The sequence below is a fragment of the Brachyhypopomus gauderio genome, chromosome 10 (assembly GCF_052324685.1).
Source record: "Brachyhypopomus gauderio isolate BG-103 chromosome 10, BGAUD_0.2, whole genome shotgun sequence".
NCBI classification, from domain to species: Eukaryota; Metazoa; Chordata; class Actinopteri; order Gymnotiformes; family Hypopomidae; genus Brachyhypopomus; species Brachyhypopomus gauderio.
In genome coordinates this window covers 24,119,926-24,132,058 of record NC_135220.1, presented here as the reverse complement: position 1 = coordinate 24,132,058, position 12,133 = coordinate 24,119,926, and the positions used below count along the sequence as shown (strand labels likewise).

Genomic DNA, 12,133 nt, shown 5'->3' with positions numbered 1-12,133 from the left:
GTAAAGACCTTGTCATGTGTTCAAGCCCCAAAGAATCCAAGACAGAGGTCAGCTCTGAGGATCCGACGAGCAAGCCTGCAGCTCCCTGGGACGAGAACGCACCGCAGAGGTAAGGCACTGTCAGAGGTTGAGCTTAAGACCTAAAGAATCTGATAATCCTACTTGAATGCATGTAAACATGCACGAACGCACAAACACACATGCGCGCACACACAAGCCGCAAGGTAACACATGGATGAAAACCGCACGTTTGAGCTGGTTCCTCCTCCGAGCCCTTCGAACATAGCAAATCAAGTCTCCAGAAGTGTCGTCCGGCTTTTACGGCAGCAGTGTGCGCACATGACAAACGCTTCCCGAACGCGCGCCAGCTGTTTGCCATATGACGCTCGAGTCGATGCTCTGTGCCGCCAAGCTCATTACGCCCGAGTGAAAGTCTGTCTCTTCTCCACTTTGCCCCAGCGGGCTCTACGGCTCTGCCAGCGAGCGGAACAAATCACCCAAGTTCCCCGCCGCGCGCAGACGTTCGCCCTCCGGTGGAAGCGGGAACGAGGCGGCCAGCTCGGCCAGGCACAGGTGAGGAGCACCCACGTGTGTATTTGGGACGGGAGTGAGCGTCTGGGGCCTGAAATCGAGTGTCCTGATGTTACCCAAAGGGATGGCCACTCTAAATGATCAGCTCCTCTGGACATACCAGGAACATAGTAGAGGCACACTGGTTCCCTCTAGTGGGATATTTCTGGAACAGTGTTTTACTGATCTGCTTTAAAGTCTTTGGGTAAAATATTATACATTACAGAAAATGGTTGTATGATATTAAACTGGACAGTTATATTAAAAATTGGGCACATTTTCAATTAAAAACAAACACATATGAGGAAACCCTTCCCAAAACCCAACCACTGGCTCACTTGACCTAGCAAAGAATAGGCTGGGCGTGGCCATAATATGAGCACACTTGATTGACAGCTCATTGTTACAGGCCCAGTCTGCCATGCTGCTCAAGCAGGAGAATCAGAGTAATACTGTCATACATGTATGAACCTGTCAATGAGGTCACTGATGTGAATAATTCTGAGGTTCAAGCACCAGATCAGCCTCATTCCCTGAATACTGAACTAGGTGACGATTTTTTACTGTTTACTGTCAGGATGAAAATAAAACTGTAAGCTTAGACATAAACAGCTTGCTCCTTTCACGGTAGAAAACTGAAAAACTAACTTTGCTTAGAAAGGACTACCTTAACATTTTCATGTAGTTGATGAGACAGAGGATTATGTAAATTTATTCAGATTTTTATTATATTTAGGATTAACTCATGATTCCTCAAGATGCAACCTTAGATGGCCTAATCTGAATGAGACTGTGTGATTTGTAAATTTAGGTTTGCATGTAGTTATTCCAAGGCAAACACTGCAATATTGAACTATGTATACAAACATTAGTTTCACTATGACAGCACAGCTACCGCGAGCTTTTAGAAGCTTTAATTACTGCAAATTAAATAAGACTAAATAGTCTGCTAGCTTGGTTTTAGCTTGGAAATTGGAAATGTGAAGTGTATGGGAGGGGTTTATATAAGACCCACCTATTCGACATCAGAAGCACAATAAATTAACAGCTTTCTGGACTTTGAAATGGTATGCAGAGGACATACTTTGTATTTGTACATTGAGTGCCTAGAAGAACAAGATTAACCTAATTAGTAAAAAATAATTTCGTTTACATAAGTCTTAAAAGTGATGAAAAATTACGGATTTGTAAATGAAATAGCAAATTCTACAGGTACTATACAAACATCCAAGTGTGTGAGGGCAAAGCAGTAAATAATGTAAATAATGGAACTCTCTGCACCACATTGTGCTATTTTGTTGCATTTCTCTTTTAGTGTGGGAAGGGATTCTAATCTGGAATTTCATAGATTTTCATGCAAAGTCACTAATTGAAAGGTGGCAGGGCAGGGCAGGGGGGGCGGGGCCAGGGAATAACATGTCTGAAGTTCACAGCATCAGATTGGTGTTTGTGCACAGCCTGATTAAAACCCTGCTCCAATCACGTGCTCCCATAGGAGAGGCCAGAGCCAGGAGGACACAGGCAGCAAGCAGCGTGGGAGAAGGTAAGCCGCTCCCATTATACCTTTAAACCTGTTCCATGTGACTTTTACAGTGAATTGTATTTCATCCCTGGTATTGATATTTAGGGCTGCAGTAAACCCAGTCACCCACTCAGGCTACACATAAAACTTACATACAGAAGTTAATCCCCTAGTTGCTCCTTTGATATATGTGCTAAATGTGTGATTTGAAGGGCTTAGCATAAATTGTTCCCTGAGCACAACACTGTTAAGCAACAACAAACTGGTGCAGTTCAGCATAGCTTTAGAATAAACCACAGACAATAGCACTTCCAGGAATTTTTCAAAGGATGGTGGGCGTGGACAGAGTGTGATACGGTGATGGTGGGCGTGGACTGAGTGTGATATGGTAACAGTGGGCATGGACTGAGTGTGATATGGTGATGATGGGTGTTATAAAAACATAAATGACTGATTCAAATGGACAGCGCCTAAAGTAATATATTATGCAGCATATTATGAATATTCAAGAATATTTCTCTGTGGGGGCGGAGTCAGTAGGGGGCTGCAGTGACACGCCCTCCCACACACCCCACCCCTTCATCAACAGCAACACTGATTTTAGGGGAAGTATAAATCCTCTGTACTCGCTGTACCCCCCCCCCCCCCCCCCCCCCTTGCACTTTTGTCAACTTTTGACCCTTTCTGTTTGCCCCCAGGTCACGTTCCCGTGGCAACACAAGCAGCGGCAGCGAGTCTGAGAATTCCAACAGGGAACATCGTAAAAAAAGAAACCGGTAGGGAGTCTCATCACACGCTAGAGGACAGTGGCGGAGACACAGGACTGTGTCCCCGATGGGCTGCTTCAATCCGTACCCCGTGTACACTGCGTCAGCTGTTTTGACCAAAGCTCCAGTATAGGCTGGATGCTTTAAATACACACCAAGATGCACTTTAAGGGTAAAATAAGGATTTCTCATCTCTAGTGGCAAAGCAATGTGATAATAATGGACACTGCATTAATGACATATCCACATATCCGATGGCAGTGCCAGTTGTTGCTATGGCAGTAATGAAACTGAAAGGAATAAATGTTCTGATTTAAACATCTACTGTTTCCAATGTAAACGGATTCCTCATAGATATAGAGATTCAGCAGCAGTTTGCTTGCACAGCTGATGAAGGACCTCTGTCCAAAAATGATATTCCTCTGGAAGCCTTGTACTTCTCTACAATTCTGAATATTTCCAAGTAGTGATAGAGGCATTTGAGGCTGTGACCCCTAAGATGGAGGTGTATATATATATATATATATATATATATATATATATATATATATATATATATATATATATATATATATATATATATATATATATATATAGATTCAGACTAAATTCTTCTACCAAATAATAATCTGAGGGTGCAGTGCCGTAATTTGGCTTTTGGCTGTACTGAGCTGGACTGAGATTGATGTAATTCCCAGAATTCACTGTGTTCCACGTTAGCCATTTCTTCCGTCTGTCCCTGGTATTTCTCCAACTTTATACACTCCTTCCATTGAGCACATCTGTGCAACCCTCCTTTGAATGTTCCCATCACTTGGGATTAGTTCATCTATTATCTTGCTATTTTTTGCAACTGTCACTGTCTGGTGTTTTGAAATTACTTGCTTGTCTGTCTGGATCTGGGGATCCCACAGGATTAAAGTTTTTTCTCCCTATTCTGTAGTCACCCCATATATATATTATATATATTAGGGGTGGGACGCGATAAAAAAAATTAATCGAATTAATCGGAAGCTTTGTAATTAATTAATCGAAATTAATCGCATTTTAATCGCATTTCAGTATTTAACATGAGAAATATTAATTTAAGTTTGAATGATGAATAAATCAATGAACATAAGCATAAACTTCAACATCTTGTTTATTTTTTCCACCAGTCTACTACACAGACCAATAAATGAGTGCAGAAAGCATTCAGAACACTGGAAATTCTGACCAAAAATGTTGTTTAATTTTGGGAGTTTTGCTCAGGATATTGGAAGAATTGAAGTAAATCAGAAGATGTTTTTTAATACCATTTTAGATGGTATATTTTTCTTTAATTTCCCAGGCCTCTGCCACAGGCATCTCCATAGTGCCTAGAAGTGGTCTTCTGCATGCGCAAATGACTGGATCTTCATCATCTATAGATTCATTATCTATAATATGAGCTGTCACACCAAGATAATTCTTGTTGCTAACAGAGGTCCAGTGATCCCCAGTCAGAGCCACATTTGTGGCGCTCTTCACAATAACCTGTTTTACTTCCCTTTCCTCATCATACAGCTGCTGGATTTTCTTCGACATTGTCTTTCTGGACGGCAGTTCGTAACTTGCATCAGTTGACGCAATTTGCAGCGCGTCTTGTAAACCTTTATCTTCCACCACAGAGAGCGAACAACAAAAATAATGTGACGCGTCATGTATAAACGCGTGCGGTGTCGTGAGCTACGGCCACTTGCGAAAGTTGAATCCAGTCTTAATGGTCCAATGAAGGTAATATAAAAACCAGGACATTTCCTCACTTAAAAAAAAAACCCGGGACGCCCTGGACAGGATGTGAAATACGGACATGTCCCAGGAAATACGGACGTTTGTTCACCCTATCGCATCGGCGCAGATGGAAATTCTGAATTGAGGGGGACCAAGCTGTACAATATATACGTTTATGCTTGTAGATGCTAGATTTCGGATGGGGTCAATATAAATCTGGAGGGGACCTGTCCCCCCCGTCCCCAGTGCCATCTGTGCCCCTGCCCTATCGTACTAGTAATACATTTAATACATTGACCCAGATAGGCCCCAACCACTGCCCCAATGAACCGATTGGTTTTGACTGTTATTTTAGATCAATTTATATGAAATATAAATGAGTACAAAATAGCCAAAGTATACGTGGTACAAACTCCCCAGTGCACTGGTGCTAGTTGCCTAGAACTCTACCTGACCCAAGTGGATCTCAGCAACGTTCGAGCAAAAAGTCCCCCGTGCTGGGCGATGTCCTACCTTTCATACCTCTTCTCTAAGTTTCGATTCTTCTCCAAGTTTCGATATCTGCCCCCACCTTTGCTACTCTTCCTTAGAGCCCCCCCTGCTCTTCACTAGCCGTCCATCTCCTTATCTCAAACTGCTTGTTTTGCAGCGTACACTGAATAGGCCCATTCTATTCTCCTCAAGGCCACTGAGGCCTCCTTACTTCTGTTCTTCCACAGCCTTTCAGGAAAACATTACGTTTAAACATTAAGTTATTCACCTTTAAATTTCTTTTTTCCAACAGTAGCCTACATTTTATTGAGCATATTTTTTCTTCAAGTATCAAAGTAGAACAGCTTCTTCAAGCAGTCATTGATGCATTTTGGAAACAGGAGATGAGCCCCTGGTCTAATGCACCCTCTGTATTAAGAAACCCTATCTCAAAGACGGTGACTTTTAGTCATTACTTGGGTAGCACGCATATGAGCCATTTTAATAGATTAATTTCAAGATTATGTGTATATATATATATATATATTAGGGGTGGGACGCGATTAAAAAAATTAATCGAATTAATCGGAAGCTTTGTAATTAATTAATCGAAATTAATCGCATTTTAATCGCATTTCAGTATTTAACATGAGAAATATTAATTTAAGTTTGAATGATGAATGAATCAATGAACATAATCATAAACTAAACTAAAAAACTTTAAACTAAACATCTTGTTTATTTTTCCACCAGTCTACTACACAGACCAATATATGTGTAGTGTGCAGAAAACAGTTCAGAACATTGGAAATTCTGATCAAAAATGTTGTTTAATTTTGGGAGTTTTGCTCAGGATATTGGAAGAATTGAAGTAAATCAGAAGATGTTTTTTAATAGCATTTTAGCAATTTCTTTAATTTCCCAGGCTTCTGCCACAGGCATCTCCATAGTGCCTAGAAGTGGTCTTCTGCATGCTCAAAGCAAATGACTGGATCTTCATCATCTATAGATTCATCATCTATATGAGCTGTCACACCAAGATAATTCTTGTTGCTAACAGAGGTCCAGTGATCCCCAGTCAGAGCCACATTTGTGGCGCTCTTCACAATAACCTGTTTTACTTCCTATTCCTCATCATACAGCTGCTGGATTTTCTTCGACATTGTCTTTCTGGGGTGAGTTTCCCAAAACGTTCTTAGCGCCAAGTACTTCGTTACCTCATTCTTACGTACGAGGTTAAGAAGTACTTGGCGCTAAGAACGTTTTAGGAAACTCACCCCTGGACGGTAGTTCGTAACTTGCATCAGTTGACGCAATTCGCAGCGCTTCTTGTAAGTCTTTATCTTCGACCACAGGGAGCGGACAACACAAATAATGTGACGCGTCATGTATAAACGTGTGCGGAGTCGCGCGCTACGGCCACTCGCGAAAGTTTAATCCAGTCTTAATGGTCCAATGAAGGTAATTTAAAAACCAGGACATTTCCTCACAGGATGTGAATTACGGACGTTTGGTCACCCTATCGTATTAGGAATACATTTAGCAGCTAAGTTATCATTACTGACCTGCGCATTAAGCTGGGCGTACACTGCGATTTTTGGCCCATTTTCAGCCGATTTTTCACTCTCAATCGCGTGTCGTGCATCGTATAGTTTACGCAGGTATACGAGGAGCGATTCACAACTCCCGATCAGAAATCGCAGCGTCGCAAGAATATCAAACATGTGTGAAATTCAAATCGCTCCTCGTGAGAGTATCGCACTGTTGAAGCAGCTCCACGAGCCGACTCTCCCTGCGATTTAGTCGTACAGTTTGAGCTGGAGCTGAGTACACGATTTAAAATATCGCACAGTGTACGCCCAGCTTTAGCCGCAACATGTTTTGCGTTGAGGTGGTAACGAAGGGTGGAAGTGCTCCTGTGATAAGCGAACTCCTTCCTACATAAAGTGTAAATAACACTATTTTTGTTTGTAGCCTACTTCCATCTGGTCCATATAATCTGTATGTCTGGAACTCGTTCACTGAGAAACATTCCACGGTGCAAAAGTGTCTCGTCCGTTAAATGCGTTAAAATGCGTTAATTTTTTTAGTGCGTTAATTTTCCTGTAATTAATTAATCGAAATTAACGCGTTAAAGTCCCACCACTAATATATATATATATTAGGGGTGGGACGCGATTAAAAAAATTAATCGAATTAATCGGAAGCTTTGTAATTAATTAATCGAAATTAATCGCATTTTAATCGCATTTCAGTATTTAACATGAGAAATATTAATTTAAGTTTGAATGATGAATGAATCAATGAACATAATCATAAACTTCAACATCTTGTTTATTTTTCCACCAGTCTACTACGAAGACCAATATATGTGTAGTGTGCAGAAAACAGTTCAGAACATTGGAAATTCTGACCAAAAATGTTGTTAAATTTAAGGAGGTTTTGCTCAGGATATTGGAAGAATTTAAGTAAATCAGAAGATGTTTTTTAATACCATTTTAGATGGTAGACTTTCTTTAGATTTCCCAGGCTTCTGCCATAGGCATCTTCATAGTGCCTAGAAGTGGTCTTCTGCATATGACTGGATCTTCATCATCTATACATTCATCATCTATAATATGAGCTGTCACACCAAGATCATTCTTGTTGCTAACAGAGGTCCAGTGATCCCCAGTCAGAGCCACATTTGTGGCACTCTTCACAATAACCTTTTTTAATTCTTTCCTCATCATACAGCTGCTGGATTTTCTTCGACATTGTCTTTCTGGGGTGAGTTTCCCAAAACGTTCTTAGTGCCAAGTACTTCGTCACCTCGTTCTTACGTACGAGGTTAAGAAGTACTTGGCGCTAAGAACGTTTTGGGAAACTCACCCCTGGACGGTAGTTCGTAACTTGCATCAGTTGACGCAATTCGCAGCGCTTCTTGTAAGCATTTATCTTCGACCACAGAGAGCGGACAACACAAATAATGTGACGCATCATGTATAAACGCGTGCGGAGTCGCGCGCTACGGCCATTCGCGAAAGTTTAATCCAGTCTTAATGGTCCAATGAAGGTCATTTAAAAACCAGGACGTTTCCTCACAGGATGTGAATTACGGACGTTTGGTCACCCTATCGTACTAGGAATACATTTAGCAGCTAAGTTATCATTACTGACCTGCGCGTTAAGCTGGGCGTACTCTGTGCGATTTTTGGCCCATTTTCAGCCGATTTTTCACTCGTTTCGGCTCAATCGCGTGTCGTGCATCGTATAGTTTACACAGGTAAACGAGGAACGATTCACACCTCACGACCAACTCCCGATCAGAAATCGCAGCGTCGCAAGAACATCAAACATGTTTGAAATTCAAATCGCTCCTCGTGAGAGTATCGCACTGTTGAAGCAGCTCCACGAGCCGACTCTCCCTGCGATTTAGTCGTAGTTTGAGCTGGACCTGAGTACACGATTTAAAATATCGCACAGTGTACGCCCAGCTTTAGCCGCAACATGTTTTGCATTGAGGTGGTAACGAAGGGTGGAAGTGCTCCTGTGATAAGCGAACTCCTTCCTACATAAAGTGTAAATAACACTATTTTTGTTTGTACTTCCATCTGAAAGTTTCTTATATTTAAATTTCCCATCCACCAGCGTAGCCTCTTCAGTCATCTCCATCATGATCATCTTATTGTGTGTCCATAATCTGTATGCCCGGAACTCGCGCACTGAGAAACATTCCACGGTGCAAAAGTGTCTCGTCCGTTAAATGCGTTAAAATGCGTTAATTTTTTTAGTGCGTTAATTTTCCTGTAATTAATTAATCGAAATTAACGCGTTAAAGTCCCACCACTAATATATATATATATATATATATATATATATATATATATATATATATATATATATATATATATATATATATATATATATCACAATATATATAGTGACCACAAATGTTGTGGTCCTGCTGCAGGTCTCGTCAAGAGAACGAGATGGTGGACTCCGGACCGCAATGGGAGGCGGTGCTTCGCAGGCAGAAAGAGAAAACCCCGAACGAGGCTGGCCATCGTCGCTCACGCCACCGCTCCAGATCGTCAGTACCTGTGATCAGCTGCATTTACCCACACAGGACCTGCTGTTGAGCAGAGCAGATGTTTCCGAGAGCCGTTATCTGTGTTTCCTGACCTCTGTTTCCTTTGTAGAAGAAGTCCTGACGTGCAAGCCAAGGAGCAGCTCTGGAAGCATATTCAGTAAGCTATGCCTACACAAATCTGTGACCTCTGTAGTCTAGATCGCTCTCCATTCCTTCTTTTGTGGGCTGCTCACCATGTCTGCAATGGTTTTTGTAATGCAGAAAAGAGCTTGTGGATCCTTCCGGGCTCACGGCTGAACAGCTGAAGGAGATCCCTTATAAGAAAGTGGAGTGAGTGGACACGTCGCGCCGATGCCTCATTCATGCGAACTGAGATAAGCAGACATTGGAATGGTTTGGGTTGGGTAACGGATAGTAGTTTCAGTTTCAGAACCAATGTCAAGGTGTGGTAAAATCTGCCTTTGGAGTAACTTTTCTGATGCATTAATGCATTGTTGAGTCGTATTGAGAGTATCCAAAAAGTCACCTAAATCATGATTCTAGCCGTCTGGGTTCCTGATATTTCCTCATTTTCAGTTATTTCCCTCTGGGATCAATAAAGTGTCTATCTATCTATCTATCTATCTATCTATCTATCTATCTATCTATCTGATATAGGCCTACTTTGTTGTTTTAATATGTAGTTTTCAGGATATAGCATTCAATATTCTGTTGTAATTGCTGTAATTACTACAACATGATTGTTCTCAGCACCAGTTACATTTTAGACTGGTAGTTTTCTTTCCCAATCCCATTACTTTGAGAAATAATCAAGCATCATGAAGGCATCTGGCAGGCTTTTCTTCATATACCTTCATTCAATATCATCACCTCAAAATCCAAGCTCCTTATATCTACTCCAGATTATAAGTACCTAAATGATTAGATATCCTGCCTAAAACGTCCATCCCCATTGCTACACTGGGTCGCCTTCCCCCCTTTCTGTAATCTTCAACCAACAAAGGTGTTTATAAGGCACAATAAATTATTCAGGATGATAGTCTGAAAGCAGGCTTTCAGAAGCTTTCAATGCTCATAACAGTGGCACACAAGGAGCACTACATTTAGCCTCAAGGAAGACCCAGAGTGCCCAAGTAACCAAGCCGTATCTCACTGCAGAACCCAAGGTGACCCCATCCGCATCCGGCACTCTCACTCTCCAAGAAGCTTCCGCCAGTACAGACGCTCACACTGCTCTGACGGGGAGCGCTCCGTCCTCTCCGAGGTCAAGTAAGTCCAGCCACAGTTTCGCCTAATTCCCCCCTCCCCCGCTCGTTCACAAGCAACAATGTGATCCGGTGACAAACCGTATTGTAGGAGGCTTAATCATACTACGTCGCTGTACTGAGGTGAGTTTCCTTTTTGTGCTTTGAACAAACCTTCGCTCTGTCTGCAGTGCTCAAACTGATCTGGTTCCCCCACTTCCTGTTACTCGCACTGCAGACATCCCTGGGTCCAGCACTGCCACCTCACAGGTCAGTCACCCCCCCACCCCCCACACGTCTGCTCCTCAGAGCACTGCCATACACAGTTTCACATTGTCCCTGCTCGGTTTCACTTGATTCTTCATCTGACTGTGTGGGGAACCGGCCAGTGACCTGAATGTTTGAGCTGGAAAGGCGTCAGATTGTACTAGAACTGGGAAACACTGAACTAAGACTGTTGGTGAAAACTTTCCGGTGTGACACTCCCAATTCAAAATGCAATACATTGGAAAATACACTCACCGGACACTTTATTAGGTACACCTGTCCAACTACTCATTACCGCAAATGTCGTATCAGCCAATCACATGGCAGCAACTCAACACATTTAAAGCATGTAGACATGGCCAAGACGATCTGCTGCAGTTCAAAATGAGCATCATATATACTGGGATTTTCGTTCATAACCATCTCTAGGGTTTACAGAGAATGGTCCGAAATAGAGAAAATATCTAGTGTGTGGCAATTCTGTGGGCACAAATGCCTTATTGATGCCAGAGGTCAGAGGAGAATGGGCAGACTGGTTCAAGCTGATAGAACGGCAACAGTAACTCAAATAACCAGTCATTACAACTCGAGGTATGCAGAAGAGCATCTCTGAATGCACAACATGTTGAACCTTGAGGCGGATGGGCTACAGCAGCAGAAGACCACACTGGGTGCCACTCCAGTCAGCTAAGAACAGGAAACTGAGGCTACAATTCACACAGGCTCACCAAAATTGGACAAGCGAAGATTGGAAAAATATTGTCTGGTCTGATGAGTCTCGATTTCTGCTACGACATTCAGATAGTATGGTCAGAATTTTTGCGTCGACAACATGAAAGCATGGATGCATCCTGGTGGTGCAATTGTGTGGGGGATATTTTCCTGGCACACTTTGGGCCCATTAGTACCAATTGAGCATCGTGTCAACGCCAAAGCCTACCTGAGTATTTTTGCTGACCATGTCCATCCCTTTATGACGGAAGTAGCCATCTGAAGATGGGTACTTCCAGCAGGATAACGCACCATGTCATAAAGCGCGAAGCATCTCTGACTGGCTTCTTGAACATGTTGATGAGTTCATTGTACTCAAATGGCCTCCACAGTCACCAGATTTCAATCTAATAGAGCACCTTTGGGATGTGGTGGAACGGGAGATTCACATCATGGATGCACAGCCGACAAATCTGCAGCAACTGTGTGATGCCATCATGTCAATATGGACCAGACTCTCTGAGGAATGTTTCCAGTACCTTGTTGAATCTATGCCATGTAGGATTAAGGCCATTCTGAAGGCAAAAGAGGGTCCAGCCCGGTACTAGCAAGATGTACCTAATAATGTGGCCAGTGAGTGTAAACTACAGTACATTTTGTATATATTGTAAAATGAGCATATAATTGTAGATTTGTGTGATGTTTTAACTTGATGTCTCCGATACTCTGTAATATTAGGCAGTAGTCTATGATTTTG

At 42.2% G+C, this 12,133-nt stretch overlaps 1 protein-coding gene across 2 annotated transcripts in view; it reads left to right on the top strand.

Annotated features, from left to right (window-relative positions):
* The window catches only part of epb41l4a (erythrocyte membrane protein band 4.1 like 4A), a 36,257-nt gene that overhangs the window by 23,269 nt on the left and 855 nt on the right, over positions 1-12,133 (top strand). For both annotated transcript variants that reach the window (XM_077020616.1, XM_077020615.1), the window contains 9 exons: positions 26-109; positions 460-573; positions 2,066-2,113; positions 2,791-2,868; positions 9,035-9,154; positions 9,264-9,311; positions 9,416-9,484; positions 10,313-10,423; positions 10,590-10,668. In XM_077020616.1, coding sequence (XP_076876731.1) covers positions 26-109; positions 460-573; positions 2,066-2,113; positions 2,791-2,868; positions 9,035-9,154; positions 9,264-9,311; positions 9,416-9,484; positions 10,313-10,423; positions 10,590-10,668 — 751 coding nt within the window. The remainder of the gene's footprint in view (positions 1-25; positions 110-459; positions 574-2,065; positions 2,114-2,790; positions 2,869-9,034; positions 9,155-9,263; positions 9,312-9,415; positions 9,485-10,312; positions 10,424-10,589; positions 10,669-12,133) is intronic.